The sequence below is a fragment of the Leptopilina heterotoma genome, unplaced genomic scaffold (genome assembly GCF_015476425.1).
Source record: "Leptopilina heterotoma isolate Lh14 unplaced genomic scaffold, ASM1547642v1 Lhet_60, whole genome shotgun sequence".
NCBI classification, from domain to species: Eukaryota; Metazoa; Arthropoda; class Insecta; order Hymenoptera; family Figitidae; genus Leptopilina; species Leptopilina heterotoma.
Genome location: NW_025111138.1, coordinates 5023210 through 5050107, shown reverse-complemented (window position 1 = coordinate 5050107; position 26898 = coordinate 5023210). Strand labels below are relative to the sequence as shown.

The 26898-nt window shown below is 21.3% G+C and overlaps 2 protein-coding genes across 2 annotated transcripts in view; both read right to left on the bottom strand.

Moving 5' to 3' along the window:
- LOC122509361 (inward rectifier potassium channel 2-like) overlaps positions 1-19983 on the bottom strand; it is a 39681-nt gene extending 19698 nt beyond the window's left edge. Inside the window, exon 1 of the mRNA XM_043623362.1 lies at positions 19423-19983. Within this exon, the coding sequence (XP_043479297.1) occupies positions 19423-19697 (275 nt within the window). The 5' untranslated portion in view covers positions 19698-19983. The remainder of the gene's footprint in view (positions 1-19422) is intronic.
- Positions 19984-25683: 5700 nt separating this feature from the next.
- On the bottom strand, positions 25684-26664 carry LOC122509370. Its single transcript, XM_043623379.1, has one exon. It carries the CDS (start codon positions 26190-26192, stop codon positions 25818-25820), a length of 375 nt encoding a protein of 124 aa, XP_043479314.1. The 5' UTR covers positions 26193-26664; the 3' UTR covers positions 25684-25817.
- Positions 26665-26898: the final 234 nt, after the last annotated feature.

Genomic DNA, 26898 nt, shown 5'->3' with positions numbered 1-26898 from the left:
ACTTCATCGATTTGTGAAAATAAAATTCACTAAAAAAATTTTTTTATTCTAACTAAATGGAAAATATTATTAATTTATTATTATTAATGTATGAATAATAATAAATATTGAGTAATAAATAATAAAATAAATAATTAAAACAAAATATAAACTAAAAATTTTTTGTTTGAAACAATGAAATTTTAGTTGAAGGAACGAAATAAATTTATTGCTACACACATGCACCCAGAAACCAAAATTTTTGACTCCGAATATTTATTTGTTTCAAATACATTTTATTTGGTTTAAATAAAAATTAATTAAAACAAATAAAAAGTCTAGTTAGCTCCGAATCAAAATCTTTCTTCTGGGTATAATTGATTTAAATAAAATTTTTCTCTATGGATGTAATGCATATTTATTTGGTTGATTGGACTAAAGTTTGATTGTTTCAAATAAATTTTTCTTTAAATGCAGAATATTACCTTGAAACATTTTTTTCTAATCAAATCAATTAATTAATTAAATTAATTGATTAAATTGATGGTTTAATTAATTAATTAAATTAATTAGATTGGTTCAATTAATTAATAATTAATTAATTTAATTAGTTTAATATTATAATTAAATTAATAAATTTTCTAAATATATTAAATAATAAAGCGATAATTTGAAAAAATTTTTATTCGTTTTTTATTTTAAAAAAGTAGAAAATAATCTGTGTGTCTGGATGAAGATGAAATTTGACAGACATTTGAGTTGTATAATAAAATGATTAAAAGTTAGTTTTAAATTGGCAGAATATTGTCGAGTTGAAAATATAATTGAGATAATGTCAAAAAGGAGAAGATACGAAAGATTTACAGTCCAGACGTCTAGTTTTCTTGTTGAAGACACAAAGCAAGAACAGGGCATTTTGCCAAGAAAGTTTGTGCGGAAAAACTATCGATAGAGAACCTTAGCCAAAGTTGCCACTTTAAACTAAATCCTAGGTCAGGGACATTTGATTTTTATCTTCCTTACTTTTCATTTTTGATCACATCAGAATTTAATTGACCATTACATTTGAGTTTAATTATGTGTATAAACGATTCAAATATTAAAATAATAGTTTTATGAATTTTTATCTTTTTTCAATTTTTTATTTGAATGAATATTTAAATTTTACACTAAAATAATTGTTTTATGAATTTTTCTCTTGTTGTTAGTTTCATAATTTTTCGAACGATTTTAAAGAGAAAAGATAAAATTATTTAATTAAATGAATACCTAATCGTTTTATGAATTTTTATCTATTTTTCAATTTCAATTTCATCACAATATATTTTGTACTTATTGATTTTTATTGAATTATTTATCTATACTTTTAATTTTTTTTTATTTATTCGGAAGTTTGGAAAATGCATTTTAAATATTAATTGAGACAAAAAATGACAATCGCCAGATGATAATAATTTTTATATTTTATTTTATACAATTTTATCATCTGGTAAGATGATTTTTCTCTTTTAGCAATTAGCGAATTTCAACTTGACATTTAAAGTGTGAGGAAAATATTAAAGATTTTCTGAGAAAAGACAGACAGACGTTATATATTAAATTCATTCAAGAATAATAGTGATATTAATTTTAGTGACATTTTATGAAAATGTTTATTTATTATATATTATTTTAACATCTTTATTTCTAAATTTACTTTTCGATTAATAGCTTAGTTTATACAAAACATCTAAAAATTTAGAAAACTATTTTTGCATCCGTATAAAATTGTCTACGAATGACAAATGAAAATTTCAATTTTAAAAAATAGACGTTAAAAATTATTATTGAAATTTGAAATTGAAAAAAAATCGATAGTCTCAAAATTTATATACTTCCATTAATTAAAAAATAACAATTTTTTAACTATTTTAATTAAAATATTTTCTTATTTTATTTATTTACATATCTTTGCACTTTTTTTCTTGCTTCTTTTAGTTTTTAATTTATTTATTTAAACACTGGACGGACTTATAAATAAAATAAAACACCATATTTTTTTTTAAATCTTTTTATATTAATTAATTAGTTAATTAATTTCTATTGCCATTTAATTTTTTTATTACTATCAGTATTAAATAATTATAATTATAAAAATAAAAAACAATATTATTTTTCTTAAAAAATGAAAAATTGACAGTTATTTCTATAAAATTGAATTTTCAAGGGTTTTTTTTTAAGAAATAAATTTCTTTGAATTAAATTAAATAAAAATAATTTATTATAGTACACAATATATAGAATTAAAATAATACATAACGAAGATGTATATGCTTATACGCAGCGTTCCAAATCCACGTTTCGCATTCGTTGACCCTGACACGTTGATCTAAGTTGAAAATAGATTTAAATTTTCTTAGAAGAAAATTGTGAAAATTAATTCCAATTAATACTTTTTAAAATATAGCGAATCTTTTATTATTGAATCAAAAATGATTTATTAAATTTCAGAGAAATTATATATGTAAAATTGTAAACCTTTTCAATATTAAGTGGTGAATCGTTTTAACTTATGAGCACAATTATTATTAATAATAATAATTATTATTAATATTGATAATAATTAATTAATAATAATATTAATAATTATAATTAGACAACTTTTATTTGGATTTTCAAAAATTACTGACTTATAAAAAGCAAAGACTAAATTATTAATAATTTAAATAAATAATTATAATTAAGAATTATAATTAGTAATTATAATATTCAAAGAGTCAGAAAATTCCCTTAAACATTTTTTTTAATTGACAGAAAATTTGTATTCTGTCAGTAATTATAATATTTACAATTATAATTTTTATTAATTTATGATTAATAATTCGTTTTATTATTATTTCTATTTTCGTCACAAATGTAAATATATACAATCTTATTATTAAAAGACAAATAAGAATATTAATTAATACAGGTGTTGATTAATATTAATTACTATATCAATTTCTTTCAATTAATACTGAATTAAAAACATTACATCAGGCCTTTATTAATTATCATTAATTAAAATATTGTTGAATATTTTGCCTTTAGGGAAATTATTATATATTTTTTCAATTGCGTGAGATTATTATTGTCAGTCTCGTTAATTTATTTAAAGACGCACACGCGATCATATCAAACTTATTGAAACCTTACAATTTAGTGAATCATCGCATTGATAAGAACATGAATGACGATGAAGTAAATGAGTAGACGAGTTTGTATGCATATATACTAATATAAAAGACTGCAATTAACATTTTAAAGAACGTAGATTATTTTACCCTTTTTGTTTTTGCAAACGATAAATATGCAAAAAAAATAATAATAAACCATTTAATTATGAAAAAAAAGAAGTTTATTTCCTTATAATAGACATTCGAGTTAGAGAGATGCTGGTCAGTCACCCCAATTTTAGTATTTTAAAAATGAATTAGTATTTCAATAGCGAATGAAATTAGTTTTATTTTTAATATTTGATTATGTCAATTTTTTTATTCATTTTCTTTATTTTTATTACAATTTTATTTATTATTTTATTTTCATTTTTTTAATTATTTTATTGTTTACTTTTTATTTATTTATTTTTGTTTTATTTTTATTATTTTATTGTTTACTTTTTATTTATTTATTTTTATTTTATTTTTATTTACAAATTTTTTATAATTATTCATTGAATTATTATTTATTAATTTTTTTGAAAGTATTTTTGAAATTATTTCCCTGAAAGTATATTGTTTTCAAGAAAATTTATAGATCAACGTGTTAATTACAAGAAAATAAATAATCTATAAACAATTTAATAGAAAAAAATATTTATAAGGAAAAAATGTTTCAATATGAAGAATATACCCTGAAAAAAATTAAGTTGATTCAAATAATCGATTATTTGTCAACTATCAAATAAATATTTACTTGAATCGAATAATTTTTATTTCAATCATTAAAAGGAATTTGCCTCAAATACTGAATTTATTGATTAAAATTTAGAATACAATTTAATTGACTCAAAAATTATATGATTCAAGTAAATATTAATTAAAATTGTACTGAAAGAAATTGAAATTCTGTGATAAGTTTTATTATTTATCAAAATAACTGAATTTCTAAAAATAAATTTATTATTTATGGAAATAATTAAATCCCTGAAAAGAATTTTAATAATTATGAAAATAATTGAATTAGTACGAACAATTTTATAACAAATTTAAGAAATGGTTTTTTAAAAAATTTGTTATGACAATTCTATTTTATATAATTGAATTGCTATGAAATTTTTATTATTTTTGAAAATAATTTAATGTTCGTGTAGAATTTTATCAAAAATTTTGTTTAAATAATAGAAATGTGTCATGAGTTTTATTAAAATTTTTGAAAATAATTGAATTTCTGAGAAGAATTTTATTACTTTTGAAAATAATTGAACTTTTGTGATGAATACTATTATTTATGAAAATAATTGAATTTTGCAATGAATTTTATTAAAATCCCTGAAAATAATTGCACAGTTTTTCTAAGGATATCAAATTGAGACAAAAAACGAATCAAAAATGTTGCATCGCAACATTTTTTATTCGTTTTTTGTCTCAATTTAATATCCTTAGAAAAACTGTATTTGGAAACTAATTTTGAAAATTTAATTATTAAAATAAAATTGTTTTTTCATGAAAGACGAAATGAGAATGGAAATTTTTTAAATTTGATAAGAATTTTACAATTAGAGTCTGCAAAATTTCCCCTTGATTATTATTATAATTAAAATATTCTGAAGAGCATATATATATTTAATTGAGGACAGATGAATAATCAATAACTCAATTAATTCGATAGAAACTTTCTATTAATACACACGTGATAAGTATTTCTGTAATCACAGATTATACGAACTAATTTAATAGACACGATAGTAATTTTAAATTGAGCAAAAACTCAATCGCATTGATTCATTGCTTGTCTTACAACGTGACCAAGTGAGTCAGATCATTAGCGCATCCTCTTAATTATATATGATTAAAAAAAATATATATATATGCACATTTCTTCCTTTTTCAATATACAGTTCAATGCAAAATTCAAAGAAAATACAAATTCAATTTTGAAATTTTCAGTAAAAAAATTCTTTTTTTGTCAACTAAGAACAGTTTTTGAATCGGTAATTGCAATTCTTGCCTTATTTTTCTTTTTTTGTGGAATTTTTGCAAATTCGGATCAGTAAAATTGGAGAAAAAATATTTCCTTTCATTATTTTTCTTTCGAATTTTTGCAAATTCAAAATAGTACCTAATGTTAAAAAAAAAATTATTTTTTAGATTTTTTTCTTTAGAATTTTTTGCGAATTCCTATCGATACTTTTAGAGAAAAATTGTGCGAATAATTTTTTTTTTCTATGGATTTTTTGCAAATTCTTATCGGTGGTGTTAGAAAAAAGCAATTTCATTTTTCTTTTTGTAAAATTTTTGCGAATTCTGGTCATTATTTTTTTCTAACAATACTATTTGGATTTCGCAAACTTTTGAAAGGTAAATAAAAGGAACACAAATTTTTTTCCCTAGCAGTACTGAACCGAATTTGCAAAAATTCTACAAAAAGAAAAAAGCACAAAAACAAAAAAGAAAAAGGCATAATTTTTCCTTAAAGCAAAATTTGCAAAAAAATTCTAGTGGAAAAAGAATTCCATCACCAATTTTTCTCCAAAAATTAGAATTTTAAATTACATAATTATTTTTTGAAATTTTGATGAAATTCTTCGAAAGAATTGAATTATTTTCAAAACTTTTGATAAAATTCTTTATTATAATTCAATTATTTTTAATTACAATATAAATTAAATTCATTAAAGGAATTTAATTATTGTACGTAAATTTTTTTTTAAATTCTTCGAATCAATTAGTTATCTTCAAAAATTTTAATGAAGTTCTTCATACAAGAATTTAATAATTATTTTCAATTACAATTTTAACTAAAATTTCTCGAAGGAATTCAATTATTCTTTAAAATTTTTAGAAGATTCTGTATTACAAGAATTTAATTATTTTTAATATAATTTTCAATTATTTCCAATTACAATTTTGACAAATTTTCTTGAAAGAATTCAAGTATTTTCTAAAATTTTTTTTAAATTCTTTATTACATACAAGAATTGAATTGTTTTTAATATAATTTTCAATTTTGGGGCCATCCATAAACCACGTAGCCTCTTGAGGGGGAGGGGGGGGGGTCAAGCAATTGACTACGACAAGAGGAAAAAATGGCGCTAATACATGTAATAGCGTACTACATGGGGGGAGGGGGGGGGTCAAAATTCCCAAAAAATGGGGCTACGTGGTTTATGGACGGCCCCATTACACAGCCACAAAAAAAAAAAAAAAGTTCTGATCTGGGGGTCTCACTATGTAGACTTTATGTTTTTTGGGTCGCTGAATCCGAATCCGAGGTCCATTTAACCCCATCATATCAGGATTTTGACATAACCTCAAAAAACCAATATGGCGGACACATTTTTGAAAAGTTCATTGGATTCGCTTCAAATTTGTTACTCGGGGGTTTTTGGGGTCGTTGATTACGAATTTGAAGTCTGATTTCAAAAATTCAAAATGGCGGATCCAATATGGCGGACACGTTTTTGAAAAATTCATCGGATTCGCTTGAAATTCGTTACTCGGGGGTTTTTGGGGTCGCTGATTACGAATTTGAAGTCAGATTTCAAAAATTCAAAATGGCGGATCCAATATGTATGTGTCAGCCATATTGGATCCGCCATTTTGAATTTTGAAAAACCGACATCAGATTCGTAATCAGCGACCCCAAAAACCCCAGAGTAACGAATTTCAAGCGAATCCGATGAATTTTTCAAAAACGTGTCCGCCATATTGGATCCGCCATTTTGAATTTTTGAAATCAGACTTCAAATTCGTAATCAGCGACCCCAAAAACCCCCGAGTAACGAATTTGAAGCGAATCCAATGAACTTTTCAAAAATGTGTCTAGTCTTTATTTTTTTTCTTTAATTTTCGCGAATTCCAATTCGTATTGTTAGAGAAAAATGATGCACTTGATTTTTTTTTTTGATGAATTTTTTAAAAATCTGATAATTACTGTTGAATAAAAATTATTCGTTCAATTTTGTTTTCTTCCGAATTTATGCCAATTTCGATTAGCATTGTTAGAGAAAATTTATTCTTTCAATTTTTTGTCTTTTGAATTTTCGCGAATCCTGTTCGTTATACTATTATGGAAAAAAATTTTTTCTATTCTTTTTTTTTTTGTTTTCAAATTTTTGCATTCGAATTTTTTAAAGCAAAAATCGTTAATGTTAGAAAAAAATTATTTTTTTTTCATCACAATTTTTTCGTCAATTCTGCGATCTTTAGAAAAAAATTATGCCTTCGAAATTTATTTTATTTTCTGTTGTTTTAATTTTTCCCAATTCCGATAAAATCAAAAATTTAATTTGCAACAATAAATCGAATTTTTTTTTCTGCTAATTTTTATTCTCAAATAAATAATATTCTGATTTTTATCTTTGGAAAAAATTATGCCTTCGATATTTTTTGTTTAAATTTTTGTCAATTCCAATTACTTAAAAAAATAATTGAATTTTTATTCTCAAATATATAATATTCTTATTTTTACCTTTGGAAAAATATTATGCCTTAGATATTTATTATTTTTATTTTTTTTGCTTTAATTTTAGCCAATTCCAATATTGGTTAGAGAAACATAAAAAATTCGATTTGCTGTTGTAAATGGAATTTTTATTCTCAAATAAATATTAAGATTTTGATCTTTATCTTTAGATAAAAATTGTGCATTTGGGAATTTTTTGTTTTCTTTTGTTATAATTTTTGTCAATTCCATTTGGTTAGAAAATTTCCTCTGCAAATTTTTATTCTCAAATAAATAATATTCTGAGTTTTGTCTTTGAAAAAAAATTATGCTTTCGATATTTTTTGTTTTGATTTTTGTCAATTTCATTTGGTTAGAGAAAAATCCAAAATTCGATTTACAACAACAAATCGCATTTTTTTTCTTCTGCGAATTTTTATTCTCAAATAAATAATAATGAATGGAGAATAATATTAAAAATATTTAATAATAGTTTAATAATACCTAATCTAAATATATATAAACCGTAATTACATAAATTGAAAACAAGTTCAACGCCTCCAAAAATAAAACTCGTTCAAAAATAATATAATGATGATGACCCCGAGATTAATTTTTGCCTAAGAATATATTTTCCTCCAGTCCATCGACTCTCTCAGACGAAATTCTAAATTTGATCTCAAGTTTTAGCTTGGACTAAAACACCCGTTATGAGTTGCTCGAAATATCCATCTGCATTGCTAATTTTAGTACAATATATGCAAACTTGAAACAAGAAATCTTCTTGGATATGAAACAAAAATGTTTATTTTATATTTTTCTCTCCTAAAGAACTGTGAAAATGTATTTTCTTTTTTTTTTATTATGTTTTAGTTGGGAAACTTGCGTACTTGATGCATTCTTCGCGCCAAGCAGATTCCCCGGAAGAAGTGGCCTTCACCACAAGCATGGACACCTGGGAAATCGCTCGTCGAAGGCCAGAAAGACCATCGCCAAGGTGAGTACCCTTTGCAATTTCTGCCTGTCGTTCAATGACATCTCTCGCCATATGTTCTTCCATATTTTTAATTTTATAATCTATTTCTCATAATTCTGTCTTCTTTTCTTTTTTTTAAAAGAGTCCTCCTTACGAGTTGTTTTGCTGAAGTATTCGGTGCATTTTATATTTTCTTGGAAGTCTTTTTTTTTGATAAATGCAAATCTGGATTTTATTTTTTGAAAATGTTTTTTTTTGAAACACTCGCGATATTTTTTTTTTGTGAGAGTTCGAGTAAAGACAGACTTTGATTTACTAATGGTCAAAGCTCGATTCTCTAAAATTAGCGGTGGTCCTCGGTCGCAACAAAATGGCGGAAATGTGAGACCTCTTTAAGGAAAGTCTGGTCGAGATTGGCGGTGAACACTTAAATTTAGATTAAATGCAGAAATCCTCTTCTCTTCCATATTTTACTCTTTATTATTTTCATTATTAGAGCCAAATATCGCAGCGAGTCCATAGCCAAAGGAATATCCAAATCAGTCGTTTGCACCACATTCGGCGTCTACAAACCCGTCGCGATCTCTTTTAGTTATTTATTTTTTTTCATTCGGTTTTAATTTTTCTCTACGCTTCCATAATTGGGATTTATTTTCAATTTTCAGTTTTAAAGTCTTTGAGGAATTTGTTTTTAGTTTTGGAAGTTTTAAAGTGTTCAGGAAATTTATTTTTAGTTCCAAAATTTTTAAACTGTGAAATTTGATTTCAGTTTTCAAATTTTTTTAAGTCTTCAGGGAATTTATTTTTAGTTCAAAAATTTTTAAACTGTTTGAGAAATTTGTTTTCAGTTTTTAAATTTTTTCAAGTCTTCTGGGAATTTATTTTTAGTTCCAAAATTTTTAAACTGTTTAAGAAATAATTTGTTATCGGTTTTCAAATTTTTCTAAGTCTTCAGGGAATTTAATTTTAGTTTCAAAATTTTTAAACTGTTTGAGAAATTTGTTTTCAGTTTTAAAATATTTTTTAAGTCTTCAGGGAATTTATTTTTAGTTCCTAAATTTTTAAACACGAATTTATTATAAACTCAAGTTTCTAGTTAAAGTTCTTTTAGAAATTTCTAAAAGACAAAAATGTCCAAAATAATTGTCCTCCCTTGAATTATCTCTTTTGGAAGTGTTTCAAAGTCTTCGCGATGAACCTTGTTGATTTGCAAATTTTTATAAACGAGAAGTGATTGTGTCCTTGATATGAGTTAAAAGGGAAATTTATTTATTCTTTTTAAAAAAAAATTTTTCCAATTAATTGGAATTTTTGTAAATATTTTCTCGACGATTGTTTTTTTTGAAGAAATATTTTCTTTATTGGGAGAAAAATTAACTTTTTAATTAGAGAAAGAGAGAAGGAGAGAATTTCGTTTTCCAAAAATAGAAAATTATAGACCTTCGAGAACTAATAATTTGAAACTGAAATAATATTGTATACAGAACAATTTGACACTGCACTTTGATGTTCTTGATTCAGAAATAGAAATTACACTCTCAGTTAACGAAATTGGAAACAATCTTGGCTTCTCGCGAATTTTAAGAATTAAAATTATAGCACTTTATGTTTTTCAAGATCAATTTTAAATCGACGTAAAATCTTTTTTAAATTTTTATGCACATTTCACTTTTTGCCTATATGATTCCAATCACTTTGAAGAATTTTTTATTATTCAAAAAACTTTTCGTTTCGTTGATCTTCTGGTAGGGTTTAACATTTAATTATTAGAATTAGAATTTTTTTTTCGTTGAAATTATTAAAATTAAATTAAACGCGACATTGATTTAGGGAGAAGGACATTTCTAACGACCGCGTCGCTAATTAAACATTAACTAACGAACCTAAACTCCGCATGATTCGGGTGTGTTCCAATTTTGGCTTTTGGCTTACCACACGATTTTCTTTTATCAACCGTGCGTCATATATACTGGTATTCGAATCGCGGATAAAATCATCGGACTACCAGATGGAGCTTTACGAATTTCGGCAAATATTGTATAATATTTGTTTTGAAATTGTAATTTTTCAGATTTGTATTAAATTTTTAATTTATTGAATTAATTGGTTATTAATTAATTTATTAATTATATTATCACTAGAGAACGAAAAAAGATGTTCAATTTTTTTATTATTATTATGGAAATTTTACAAAATTTGTTCTTTTCAAATATCAAATTCAATTTTTGAATAATTTCAGATTCAAAATTGAAAAAAATTCATTTATTAACTAATTCACTAATTAATTATCATTAATTATTTTTAAAAAAATTTTAGTAAAATTCTTGGCAAGAATTCAATTATTTTCTCAAAGTAATAAAATTCTTTGTAAGATTTTGAATTATTTACAAATAAAAATAAAACTCTTTGTAAGGAATCAATTATTTAAAAAAAATTTAATGAAATTCTTCGAAGGAATTCGATTATTTTCAAAAGTTTTTATAAAATTCTTTATTTTAATTCAATTATTTTTAATTGCAATTTAAATTAAATTCTTCAAATCATTTCTAATAATTTTTTAAAATTCTAATGAAATTCTTCGCAGGAATTCAATTATTTTTTTTAATACAATTTCAATAAAGTTTCTCTAAAGAATTCAATTATTTTAAAAATATTAGTCAAATATTTCGAAACAATTCAATTATTTTCGAAAATTTTAACTAATTTATTCACAAGAATTTAATTATTTTCGAAAGTTTTGATAAAATTCTTTATTAAATTCCAATTACTTTCAAATACAATTTCAATTAAATTCCTCGAAAGAAGTCAATTAGTTTTAAACATGTTAATTAATTTATTCACTAGAATTCAATTATTTTTATAAATAATAAATTTCTTAGAATCAATTCAATTATTTTCATACATTTTTTGCAAGAAGCCAATCACTTTCAAAGTTTTAATACAATTTTGAGTAAAATTTCTGGAAAGAATTCAATTTTTTTTTAAATTTTAATGAAATTCTTCGAAAGAATTCAATTATTTTAAAAAGTTTTCATAAATTTTTTTATTAAAATTCAATTAATTTAAAAAACTTTAATAAAACTCTTCGAATCAATTCAATTATTTTCAAAATTTTTAATAAATTTATATACTTGAATTAAATTTTTTCAGCATCAAAATTATTAAAGTTACAAAAATTAAAATTTTTTCTTCACGAAAACCAAAGATTAAATTTTTTTCTATTTTTGATTATATTGAATACACTGAACAAAAATTTAGTTTTATTTAAATAAACGACTATTTGTCTATTATGAAATAAATATTTATTTGCAATCTACTAATTTTTATTAATGTCAATTAAATAGTATTTGTTTCAAATAGGTACTGAAATTATTTATTCAAATATCATTATTTATTTGATTTAAAAAAACATTATTTTATTCAAGAAAGTATTTATTTGATTTAAATAAAAATTAATTGAATCAAGTAAATATTTATTTTATGATAGACAAAATAATAATTCAATTACTTGAATAAAATAAATTTTTTTCATTGCATTAGAAAATATTTTTGCAATTAAACTTATTTTAAATTATTTAATTCTTGAAGAATTAAAGATATTCGTAAATAAATTAATTATAAACATTTTATCTTCATCTTTAATGAGAAATTTGTTATTAATAATTATTTATCATTATTAATTATTATTTTAAATCATTTAATATCAATTTAATGATATTTTAATGAATTAGAGCCAAACTTTTATATTTTAATTAAGCAATTAAATTAAAATTAAATTATAAAGATTAAAGCGTTCATCGTTGTATTTCCCGAAGTTTTTAATTGATTGCTTATTCATTTCAACACATTTTTAACTAAAACCAAATTTCCATTTGTTCAAAAAATTTTTTATTTATTCGGAATTTTATTCAGAATTTCTATTCGAAATTTAATTTTTTCCTGTCCTCATTCTTTGATGACGAGAAATTTAAATTTGTAATTTATAAATTAATAATCTAATTTATAATTTACAATTCATTTGACTGGGATTTTTCTGTTCTCAATAACTAAAGATTTTTAAAAAGTTAAAAAAAAGTGTATAAAAAATAATTTGCTAACAAATGCAAGATTTTTCTTTTAGTAAAAATTGGATAAAAAAATGTTAATTTCGGAGAAAAATGAATCATGGGAAATGGAAATTTTGTGTAATTAAAAATTGAGATAAGTGAAAAATCAGATAGATAAATTTTTGTCAAATCAGAATAATCTGTCTATGGGAAAAAGAGAGATTTCGAAAAAGTGGGGGAGAAATATGCGGACACATTAAAAAGAAATTTGTATTCAATCATTTTTTTTCTATTAGATTTCATTAATTTTAAAAAATAAAGTTTTACACAAATTTTATTTATTAAAAAATCTATGCTGATATATTTAAAAGAAATTTATATTCAAATTTTTTATCGTTTATAAATTCCATTGATTTTAAAGTACATTTTTAAACAAATTTTAATTTTTTATTAAAATTTATAAACAAATAAATAAAATTGTAATACAAATTTTACCCTATTTGTTATAATAAAAAAAATTTAATTTTTTAAAAATTTATAAACAAATAAACTTGTAATGAAGAAAAATAAATGTACAAATAAATATTTGAAATTCAATAGGGAATTAAGAAGCAATAAAAAAATATTTATATTCTAATTAATCACGAAGGAATTATTGTCTTAAATAAAATAGAAAAGGGGGGAAATAATTTATTTAACATAAATTTTTTTTTATTCGGATGTTATAGAAATAAACTATTATTTTAGACATAGAAGTCATAACAAGTCAATTTTGTATGATTTAAAATTTTTAATAGAAAAACTGTAAAATAAAAATCGAACAAATAAAAGAAATTAAATAGATTTTAAAGTAATTATTTTTCTTCGATTACAAAATAAATTTTGAAATTATACAAAATTTAATTTTTGTTTCGTAAAGGTAAACTTTTTTTTTTAAAAGAACATATTATTGACAAGGAAAAAAAATAATTCCGACATAATATTATCGAGAAGCTATTTTCGTGTGAAAATTCGAGTATTGTAATCCAGATTGTCATTGACGTCATCATTTTGTCTAGGAGTGTTGCTCAAGTTCTTCTATTTTTGATAATGAAGCATTTTAAAAATTTATTATTATTTTGTTTGATTTTCAAAGTCTAGTATTTTTAATTGAAATTGAAAAAAATTTCACTGTGACAAATATAGTAACAATTAGAAAAATAATATTTGCCTTTTAAAATAATGTATTTGGTTAATATTTGTGTTACAATTTTTTTTTTTGACTGAATTATGTTAATTCAATTTAAATATAGATTGAAGTTTTTCATAAAATCTTTTTATGGTAAATAAAAATAGAAATAATAATAAATTAATAAATTTTTTTGTTAAGAAATTGACGAATTTGATTTTTAATGCCTTTATCGCATGTATTTTATTGACAGGAGGTCTAATAAAATTGACTCCAGGAAGTGAATCTAAATTCTAACTTAAATATGCAATTTTGACATTGGAAATCAGTTTTCCGTTCATATGTTTAGTCTAGAGATGTAAACTTGACATTCTCACACAACATTTTGCTGTTTTAGTTTCATAAAATTATCATAGGCTGAAAATATCTTTAATTTTCTAATAATTTTGTTTATTAACAATGAACTATAAATAGTTCAATGTTCCCTTAATTGCATAATTTTGATTTTTTAAAATTAGACGATTTCTTTATTATACATTTCAGATGAGAAATGATTTATTTGAATCAATTAAAATTTATTTGAGTTAAAGAAATATTTGTTTTCTTGAAATCTATATTGACCTATTTATTTGATTAAAATAAAATGCTTTTTCTGCATAAATACAAATTTATTTATTTTTTTTTTAATGAAATAAAGTTTATTTTAATTCGAAAAAATTACTTTTGAGTTGAATAAATTTATTTCAATTGGAATGAATTTTATTTGATTAAAATAAATCCATTTTCGTTAAAATCAAATTTTCATCTACTTATTGTTTTGCTTATCCAGTAAATTTATTTTCGTCCACATTAATTTATTTTTATTTAATAAATTTTATTTGCTTCAAGTAAATTTATTTTTGTTCAACAAAATTTATTCCGATTAGATTAAATTTTAGTTGATTCAAATAAATTAATTTTCGTTCAAATCAATTTATTTTGATTCAAATAAATTTGATTTGTTTCAAGTAAATTTACTTTCATTCAAATCAATTTATTTCGATTTGAATAAATTTTATTTGATTCAAATAAACTCATTTTTGTTCAAAACAATTAATTTTGCTTCTAAAATAAATTTATTTTTATTCAAGTAAATTTTATTTGCTTCAAATAATTAATAATAATAATAATAATTAATAAATAATAATAATAATAAATAATAATAATTAATAATAATTAATCAATAATAATTGATTTTCGTTCAAATCAAATTGTTTTGCTTCAATTATATTTATTTTCGTCCAAATCAATTTATTTTGATTCGATGAATTTTATTTGCTTTAATTAAATATATTTTCGTTTAAATCAATTTATTTTGATTCGATAGATTTTATTTGCTTCAAATAAATTCATTTTCGTTCAAATCCATTAATTTTGATTCAAGTAAATTTATTTTCAAACAAATCAAATTATTTTGCTCAAAATAAATTATTTTATTGTATTTAAATAAATTTATTTTGCCTCAAATAATTGTATTTTCTTTAAAATTATTAATTACTGTTTAAAATTAATTTATTTTGTTCAAAATAATTTTATTTTAATTCAAAGAATTTTAATTTTGCTTGAAATAAAATTTTGCTTCAAATTAACTATATAATTTTGCTTCAAATTTTATTCGAATCAAAATAAATTTTTTTAAAGCAAAATAAATTCATTCAAAGCATATAAAAATAATTTATTTGAATCAAATATAATTTATTTGAAGGGAAAAAAATTTATTGTGGAATAAAAATAAATTTATTTGAAACTAATAAATTTTTATTCTCCTCTCAGACAAATATATCTTTTCTATGAGGGTATTGACTCTGAAGAAAATTTTTTCCTCGGATCAAAAATATTTTTCAGGCAATATTTATATTTTATTTTTGTCACAGGCGGAAAATAATTTTATTCTAAGATTATTTTCAATTTTTTTTTCAAAATTTTTAATTCAATTTTCAATTTCAAAATTTTATAAAAAATTATAATATTTAAAGCGCAATAGTAGAATACAATAAAATTTATAATAATACAATAAATTAATATTTAAAATATTTATTGTATATATTATAATTTATTATATTTATAATTTTTGTTATAAATTGTATATTGTTTAGTTTAAAATTTAATTATTATTGAATTATCTTCAAAAACGTAAATTATGAAAAGTTTGAATTTTGAATCAAAAATAGATATATTTTTATAAAAATATCCTTCTTTATGATTAATTGAAGGTCTAGATTTCTCGATACATAGTGAGAATAAGAAATTATGCAACTTGAACGTAACATCATCACCTAAACACAATTAAATTGATATAATCATACTTTAGAATTTACGATAGTTCTAATTCAGTATTAAACGCTGAATAACTTAAGTGAATAAAAAATTGTGAGAAAAACAATGTTCATAATTATAAAATTTACTCTTAGATCGATTAGGAATTAAATTTTGATTTTATTTGTGCATTCAGTTATTTTATGAATTTATTGTAATTTAACTTTTTGATTGCAATTTCCAAGTGTATAATATTTATATTTATTATTATTATTATAAAATATTATTATTGTTTATTTTTTACTATTTTATTATTATTTATTATTACAAAATAATTAAGAAACGGTTTTCACTAAAAGCAAATTTTGTCTTTATTAATTTAATTTTTTATTTATAATTTCCGACAAGTGTCTAATATTTATACTTTTATTCTTTTACTATTTTTTTATTTAATATTTACTATACTTTTTGATTTAATTTTTACTATTTTTATATTATTATTTATTTGTCACTAATTAGTTATTAATTGTAAGTTATAAATTATAAAATTACGAAATAAATTATTTATTATAATTAACAAAAAATTGAGAAACGATTGTTAAGAAAAAACAAATAAATATAGATATAAATTATTATTTTGCTAACAATTTAATTTGTTTATTACTTATTATTCACTTTATTTAAACTTTGTTATTTAACTATATATTATATATTTTTTTCGGGTGGAAATAAAAACAAATATTAGGTATAAAATTTACAACTTACAATTCTTCAATGCTTGCCCTAATATTCCAATGCATAGGTTTCTTTTTCTTTTGTTTATTCATTTTAAAAGTTAATGAACTGACTTTAATTTCACGGTCATGGTAAATTTTTTTCTTTTTTCAATACTGCTTACAAAAAAAGTTGTTCGATAAATGTCGATGACAACCTACTCGTAATTATTCTTATCACCGACTAACGTTTTCTCTTTAAAAATAGTGAAAATTAGTAAATTGACTTTAGAATACTTTTTTACAGCAAGTTGTTTTGTCCCTCCACTTTTATACGTGTAGATTATAATATATTTTTTTTGTCAAGAAGAAAAAAATATATATATTATAATTATACCCGCAAAGTAATACATTTATATATTTTTTTCTTGACAGAAAAAAATATATAAATATATTACTTTACTCGTATAAAATTGAAGGGACAAGGCTTGCTGCAAATATGTATACAATTTATATATTTATTTTTATATTTATAAAAATATTCGAAATTAAAAAGAATTTAATTATTTGACAAATTGAAAAAATATTTTTAAAAAAAGTTTAAAAAAAATAAATAATATATGATTTTTAATAGTTTAATAGTACGTTTCCTTTGAGTTTGCGTGTGTTTCTATTTAGTAGGCGGTGTAATTGGCTTTAGACGTTTATGTATAATCGGAAAAAGAGGAAATTATTTTCTACCGTTTTGGATAAAGATGAAAGTAGAACAAATTTTGATAAAAATTTCTCACAATTTTGGACCAAAAGTATTGATTATAATTTGTATTATTATAATAAATTAATACTTCCTCCACGAGGAAGCAATAAATAAATAAATTTTATCGTAAATATATTTATATTATAAACAGTATAATTAAAAAATACATAATAAATAATAGTAAATAATTTATTATTATATAATAAAATATATAATAATAAATTATACCTTATTTATAGTGTATTTATTTTACAAAATTAATTTTTTTATTAATAATAATTAATTTTAATTATAAATAATAATATAGTAAATAGTAATTTTTATTAACTAATTAATTCTATTAATTAATTTAGTAGTAAAATTTATTAGTTTAAAAGCAGAAAGTCTGTCACTAATTCAAATTAGCAAAGATTTTTACTAATTTAAATTTAGAAAGATTATTTTTAAAAATTAATTACTTTTTTTCAATTAACAAAAAATTTGCTGTTTTGAAGCTTTTATTTAAAAACGACGAATGTCTTATTTTTTTCTATTACAATTAAAATTAAATGACAAATAATAATTAATAATAAATAAAGAAATATCAAAATAATTTATTTTTGACATGAATTATTTACTTTTTTACTAATTAAAGTAATTAATTGATCGATTTGATTTAATTACGCTTAAATTTTGTGCTGGTAATGTTTACCTATACTTTAGTGTGTGAATAAAAAAAAACGTATTTCCAAAGGTTAATAGCGGTTATTTGAAAATAATTTTTTGCCACGTAATGTACTGTATATATGCGAAATTATATTCAGTTATCTTTATTTCCTGATAAGATTCACGACTGTTGTCATTGTCAATTTATATTCTATATACAAAATCTTTATCAAATCTTCCATATGTTTTTTTATACTTTTTATAAATTTACTGTACCCAAATTTTAAAAGGACGATTTTGAATTATTATCATCTCTTTTTTTTGTGGAAAATTCTTTTTAAAAATAGGAAATAAACAATAAATATTGTAATTTATTGAAAATTAATTTTATTAATTTAAAAAAAGCATTGTTAAATTAAAATTAACCTCTCATCATATTAGTCATAATATTTACTAATATTATATTAATTTTATTTTTATTATTATTAATAATACAGTCGACTCTCGATAAATTGGAGCTAAAGAGAAAATTCAAATTTTCGGGGGTTTAATTTATCAAATGTTTTAAGTATCAAAATTTTTTTAACGAACCAGAAAACAAATTCAATTCATTGAGAATTTCTATTTATTGAGAGATTTGGAATTATTATCATCTCCTTCTTTTTGGCAAATTTTTTTTAAAAATAGAGAATAAATAATAATAAACAAAAAACTAGAAAACAAATTCAATTTATTGAGAATTTCTATTTATTGAAAATTGTCTGTATATTACTATTTTTATTATTATTAATATTATATTAATAAATATCTTAACTAATATCAAGAAGTTAATTATTAATTTTGAAAACAAAATGTACTGAAAATAATTTATTCGAATAATAAAACTCAAATATAAATAATAAATGAACTCAAATAACCGATTATTTGTCTATTATAAAATAAATATTTACTTGAATTAAATAATTTTTATTTAAACCAAATAGAAATTTACTTGAATCAAATAATTTTTATTTAAATAAAAAAAAAATTTACTTGAATCAAATAAATTCTGTATTTGAAGCAAATACAATTTAACTGGTTTTTAATGAAAATTATTTGATTCAAGTAAATATTTATTTGATAATAGACAAGTGAACGGTTAGTTGAATCAAATAATTTTTTTTTCCGGCGTGAAAGATTTTTTTTGTCAAGGAAAATAAATTTTTTTTTTGTATATTTACTTTGCCAATAGTGGTCCACCTTCGCCCTTAAAACTGAGTCTGCTAAAAGTTCTTCTTTGGAAGCTGTTGAATACTCCAAGTTTATTTTTATCATTTGAATCCTTTGTGGTTTCATCAGGCGAATCTTCGCACAATTTGACAGCAACTGCCGTTGCAGGAACTGTGGTAGTCACTAATAATTCATTCCATGGCGATGGTGATTTCTCATGTATCACATCTTCATTAGTGTTTTTTTTATTAATACTCGACGATGATCTTTTATGCGAAATAGGCATCTCCCGCAAACTGTTTCTTTTTTTTTTTTTTATTAAACTTTTTTTATTCTAATCTCACTGACTCATTATTATTATTATTATTTCCACTCGATTTTCTTTTTAGTTGATTTTGTGATATATTTTCGTACACTCCCTCTTTCTTTGCTTTTTGAAATTCTGCGCGTACTTTGCAATTTTTTTTATTTATTCAATTCCTCATGGAATTTAAAAAATTCTTCGTAAAAAATGTTAATTTTTTGAAAATAATTTTTCTTAATTTTGTTTTAGTTTTTTTTTCAATTTCTGCTTTCTGGATTATTTGGTTTTTTGAATTTTTCTGCTTTTTTGAGATTCTTTGATTTTTGAAATCTTTGTTTTCTGAATTCTCTGTTTTTTTGAATTTCTTTGTTTTTTGAGTTCTTTGCTTTTTGAATTTATTTTATTTTTGGATTTCTGTAATTTTTGAATTCTCTGCTTATTGAATTTTGTTGCTTCCTGAATTCTTTGCTTTTTAAATTCTTTATTTTTTGAATTATCTCCTTTTTGCGGAAATTCTGCCTCTTGAATTTTTTGTTATATAAATTATTTGCTTTTTGAATTTATTTGTTTCTTGAAATCTTTGCTTTTTTTTCTTTTTGAATTTTTTGCTTTTCGAAATCTTCCCTTTCTTTGCTTTTTGGATTTTTCGCTTTATGAATTTCTTTGCTATTTAAATTTTTTGCCTTTTGAGTTCTTCACTTTCTGAATTCTTTCCTTTTTTTTGAATTTCTTTGCTTTCTTTGTTATCTGGACTAATTATAAATTATATACTTTGGCATGATTAGATATCAAATATTCAATAATTGTAGGAACTTGAGAAATATACTTGAGGTACTTGAGTAATGCAAATGTTTTCTTTTTGACAATAAATAAATCTAAAAATTGCACTCGATGGGCAACTTAATTTTTAATGTACACAATTGCAATAAGAATCGAATTGCAAATTTCGATTTTATCAATAAAAAAAATTAATTGTCAAAAATATTGTCACAATATTATCACTAGTATTAATAATAATAATATTAAATATCACTATTATTGTATCACTATTAAATATTAATGTTAGACATTAATATTATTATTATTCCAAGTATTCAAATAATTGTTTGAATGTCATTTCCTTGTATTCGAATAATTAATAATTGTTGGTTTTCTCGTCAGAATAATAAATAAAAAAATTTTCTCATACTCGAATAATTAATAATTATTCTTTTCTTCTATTTAAATAGGTAATAATTATTATTTTCTGATTATTAATAATTAATAATTAGTATTAATAATTTTTTTCCTTCAATTAAATATTTCTTCGTAATATATATTAAAATAATAATTATCCATCATTGATATAATTAATGACCACAATATTGAATTTCTTATTAAATATTTATTAATCACTGTTTGGCAATAAAAAGAAAATTCTATATCCTCGATCTAATTGGCAAAATATTGGAAAAATCTTTATAAAATATTCCATCTGACCAATAAGTTATCAACTTCGAAGAAAACTTCCGTTTTAATCATTCAGACGATATTGTTATCTTTAGTCAGAAGATAATTGCGATTCAAAGTGTAAAATTTCTCATAATCAATTTTGTCTGATATTTTTCTTTTTTTCCCCTTTTTTTCTTCTTCTTCTTCGTCTTCTGATTTTAATGCAACTCTTGTAATGAAGTGATAATCTTTATAGATATTTTTTCATAAAAAAGCCTCCGTGTTCTTGACCTCGTGATTGCCTTTCGTATTTCTGAAGTATGAATGTTCAATCGCATTTTCCGGCTCGATTATTTCGTGATACAAGTTCGTATAATCCATGATCGATTGTTTATAAAAATTGATAAGCATTTTTTTTTTTTTTTAATAAATATTCATTCATTCATGTTAATAAATTAATGAATTCTGGACTTGTGAACTTTTGATATTTCCTTATTTTTTTTATTCTTCTTTCTTCTATTGCTTCGGGTGAATAAGTTTTTGCTTTTTTCGTTTAGAATTTTAATTTTCGGAATGCTTTATTTATTTAAATAAAAATACACACACTCTCGTCATTTTTTTTTCTTTACATAAATAATAAAGAAAATGATTTATTGCACGTTATGTTTTTTATTACGTAAGATTATTATTTCTTCAAGTTCATATATCACGATGTCGTATGTGAAGAAAAAATTTTTTCGCCACGTTTATTTTCTCTTTATTATTCAAATTATTTTTTTTAATTTTAATTAAAGATTAATTTTTTCACAATTTGTTTTTCACAATTTATTTTCATAATTTTTTTCACTCATAATTTTCGGAAACTATTTTTTGATGACACTTGGATTTTTTTTTGACACTTTTGGGGGAGATTTTTTAATAATGGAAAATTGAAATAAAAACTTTGGGAAACATTTTAGTGGATTAGGAAAATAATTAAAAAAGCATTTATTTATTATAATTTTTTTTTTTTTGAGAGAGAAAAATTAATAACGTTTCCTCGTGTTTCGAACGAGTGTTCGAAACCTGTCAACGCGAGAGCTACTTCTGAGATTGCGGACGCCGGTATAAGCGAAAATAATCTACACGCATTAACGTACACGAGCGTTTACACAACCACATGATGCAAAAACACACTCTGACACAAACACATGGAAAAATTCCCCACTTAAGTAAAGTCATCCAATATACACTGTTGTAAAATTATATACATACAGATATACGTGCAGAAAAAGTTTAATTTTTTTTTATAGAAGAGAATTATTAAAATTATTTATAAAATAAAAATAAGAGGAAAAAATCTATTTATTTTTAAAATACTTTCTGATGTGATTAGTATATTGTATTTTTTATTTTCATGAATTTTTTTGCGAATGCTTTTTAGTTGATAAGATTGAACGCGAAACTATTTTTTATTTATGTCATTAAAGTGTAGAAACATAACAATTCTTTGAATGATATTTTGTTTATTTTATTTTTAATTATGCATTTCTTTAATTTAATTTTTAATTGTGCATTTTTTAAATTTAATTTTTTATTCTGCATTTCTTTAACTTAATTTATAATTATGCATTTCTTTGATTTAATTTTTAAACAAGAAAAAAAAAATTTAATAGGCTCTAAATTTGATTTTGATCAAATAAAATTTGATTTGTCGAGTAGAAGTTTTATTTAAAAAAAAAATTATTTAGTAGGCTCTAAATTAGATTTGATTTAAATAAATTTGCTTTTGGTCAAATTAAATTGATTTGATTCAAATAAATTTTATTTTGGTCAAATTAAATTGATTTGATTCAAATAAATTTGATTTGATTTGTTGAATAAAATGTTTATTTAAAACAAGAAAATAATTTAGTAGGCTCTGAATTTGATTTTGTTCAAATAAAATTTGATTTGTCGAATAGGATTTTTGTTTCAAACCAAAAAAATATTTTAGTAGGCTCTAAATTTGATTTGATTTTGTTAAAAAAAATTATTTGATTCAAATAAATTTGATTTTGTTAAAAAAAATTATTTGATTCAAATTAATTTGATTTTGTTAAAAAATTTGATTTGATTCAAATAAATTTGATTTTATTCAAATAAAATTTGATTTGTTGAATAAAATTTTTATTTAAAACAAAAAAATAATTTAGTAAGCTCTAAATTTGATTTGATTCAAATAAATTTGATTTTGTTAAAAAAATTTGATTTGATTCAAATAAATTTGATTTTATTCAAATAAATTTGATTTTATTCAAATAAAATTTGATTTGTTGAATAAAATTTTTATTTAAACCAAAAAAATAATTTTGAAGGCTCTAAATTTGATTTGATTCAAATAAACTTCATTTTGTTCAAATAAAATTTGATTTGTCGAATAAAATATTTATTTACAACAAAAAAATAATTTAGTAGACCCTAAGACAAATATAACTTTATTTAACTAAAATAAATTATATTTGGTGTAAATGAAATTTTCCTCTGGGTGTTGTCCACCTAAATTTAAATTAGTGATGATCGACAAGTTGTGAAAGTTGAAAATAAATAAATAAATAAATAAAAAATATAAAAAATTAATAAAAAAATACTTTTAAAAAAAGGTTTTTAGTATTTAGTATTTATAGTATTTATAATTTCTACAACTTTTTACAATTTATTTTATATTTTTATATAAATAAAAAATAATTTTAAAAAACTTGTTCGATATTTATTATCACTTCTAAAATTACATATCAGGTAGTAGTTAAATTTTTTCTTTGCAATTTAACAAGATATGTAAAAAAAGACAAAAAAGATAATTTTTCAAAATATACAACGTTTATTGGTAATTAAAATTAAAATGTGGTTTTTTATCATTTACTTAATAGGTAATAAACAAGCCTTTGTTTTCTTTAAAAAAATTATTATTTACTGAATTAAAATGATTAATTACTGAAAGAAAAATTATTTTTTATCCAAAGTGTTTTTCACTACATTAAAAAAAATTATTTTTTATCCAAAATATTTTTCACTACATTAAAAAAAATTATTTTTTTCATAATTATTGTTATTCGAAATTTTCAATAAATCATTATAACGAGAAAGTTTTGTGTGAGTAAATCATAATATTATAATATTGAACGATAGTTTCAAAATTAGGAAAACAATAAATAATTCAGCAATTTTGCTTACAATATCAATATATAGATTTAAAAATAGTCAAATCATTAGAATACTATTATCTATGTATATGTAAATGACTGATTCAAAAACACGTTTATTGCGTTGTTTACGCAATCCCTTTAATCTTTACTTTTTATGTTTCCGTATTTGATATTGTGCCAAGAAATATTGCGAGTACATTTTATTTTTCTGAAAATTTGGACTTTTGGTACTTTTTATTTTTACTGAAGATTAATTTCCCATTGAACTGAAAAGAAATTAATTAATACAAATATGCCAATTAATTATTTCATTTCTCAAAACTTTTTAATGCAAATAAATTTTCTTTTCTATTTCTTACAATTTAAAAATATTTTGGTAAATAAACTGTATTAAATTCTTTATATAAATAGTTTTATAATTAATTATCTAATTAATTAGTGAATAAATAATACTTCCTTGTGTAATTAATTAGTAATTAATTAGTACTTTATTATATATATTTAATTAATAGCTCTTTATGTCTATTGTTCTTTATGTCATTTATTAGTAAATAATTAGTAGTATTTTATGTCAAGCCTCGGACTGAGTTTACAAATAAAAAAAATAGTAAAAGAAAAATAGTATTAAAAGTGTTATAAAATGTTCGTAATAGTTGCAAATAGTCGCTCATTATTTATTTACAAAAAATATGTTTTGCGTTTAAATAAAAAGCGATATTAATTTTTTCTCGAAAAATACAATTTAAATTATTCTCACATTAACAATTTTCAAATAAAAAAGTTTTTGAAGGGTAAACAAATTTCTTCACTTGAGAATGCAAAGGTCGCCACTAGATGGCGAGGAATCTGATTTTATCAACCGAACTGCCATCTGACGGTGACCTTGGCGTTCACAGGTGGAGATTAGTGTCTCCATATTGAATATCAAGATGTTCGTCAATATTCGTAATTCTAATTATTATCTGACATTGAATTTTATTCCACACAAATAAAATATTTATTTGAATAAAATTAAATTTAAATTGAAGCAAATAAAACTTGAATTTAATTAAATAAAATTTGAATTTAATTAAATTTATTTCAAGCAAATTAAAAGTTTAATAAACTCTGAGTCAAATTTATCTTTTTATTTTATTTTATTTGAACAAAAAGCGAATATTAAATCAACCATTGATAATATTGTTTTCAAAGTCATTGTTTCCATTTTTTATTGTAATATTTTCCGATATGAATAATAAAATTTTATTAATTTATTAATTAAGAATTCTATTAATATAAATAAAAATTTTTTTAATAGAAATATTGATTGTTTTCCTATATAAATAATTATAAATGATTAGTAGAAATTATTAGTCAATGAAAACTGACGAATCTTAGTGAAAAAATATTTTATTTCTTCAACACTTTCTTACAAAGAAAATTTATTTACAAATTATTTAAATATACATAATAGCATTTATTTACAGTAACTTCATAAATTTTCCTATTTTTTGTTGTTGTTTTTTTTTTATTTTTTATTTTCAAGATTACGACATCGTAATTCCATTTCAAGAAAAGCTCTCATATTTGGATCTTCAACTTTATCCATAATTATTTTGTTAAAATCCTTGTCACTTTCCTTTAACAGTTGACTCACTCTTTCCGCATATTGTATCCAGACACAATTTGCACAACCAGACATACAACATGATGTTGGTACTTGAATTTCCTCCCACGATGAAAATGAATGTGACTGTAAATATTCTAATTCCTCTTCTTTTGTTTTCGTTGGCTTTTTTTTATCACTACTATAATTTTTATTAGTAGAGTTGAAATTTAATTTATTCCACTGTTGCAATTGTTTTTTTGAAAACAATTGTCGTAAAGAAATCCAGTTTTTCATTGTTTTTTTTTTTTTTTTTTTTTTTTTTACAATTAGAAGAAATAATAGAAATTGGATAAAAATATCAAATGTTTTTGACAAATGTCAACTGTTTATAGCCCACGTGATATGATCATGCCAAAAATCTGACATCTATTGTAATCTTTAAATCTTTTTCTGATAAATTAGGTTTTTTTATTATTATTTATTAATTTGTAATTAATTACCGTTTGAGTCGATGATATTGTGATTGATCGAAATTTTTCTTAAATACTGCACAAATTGATAATATCATTTTATAAATGAAGTGTTTTTTAACCTTGTTGATGTTTTCAAGATCACATTTTTTTATAGAACTCTGAGAGTGACTTTAGACAGTTGCCATGAAGAGAAAAGCGCTTGCGCTTACATTGATTATTTTATTGAGAGGTAAAATTTAAATTTTAGAAGAGAAATAATTTGGTGGCATTCTCTTTTTAATTATACTAGTGTTTGTAATTTTTTTGTTATATTCAAAATTTGTAGCGGGAATTTTTATTCTTTTTAAAGTATAATATTCTCCTTATTTGGAAATTTTGTTATTTTCAAAATTTCAAAAAAAATTTCAAAATTAAAAATTGATTTCCAAATTGAAAGTATATTTTTGTAATTTTTACTAAAATTTACCTCCGATTTTATTGAATTTACATAATGATTTTTAATAGTAAATTTAAGTAATTTACAAATT

What these genes read in the sequence shown, in the direction of transcription:
- LOC122509370 (XM_043623379.1), bottom strand. Translation starts at nt 26,192, where the DNA reads ATGAAAAACTGGATTTCTTTACGACAATTGTTTTCAAAAAAACAATTG.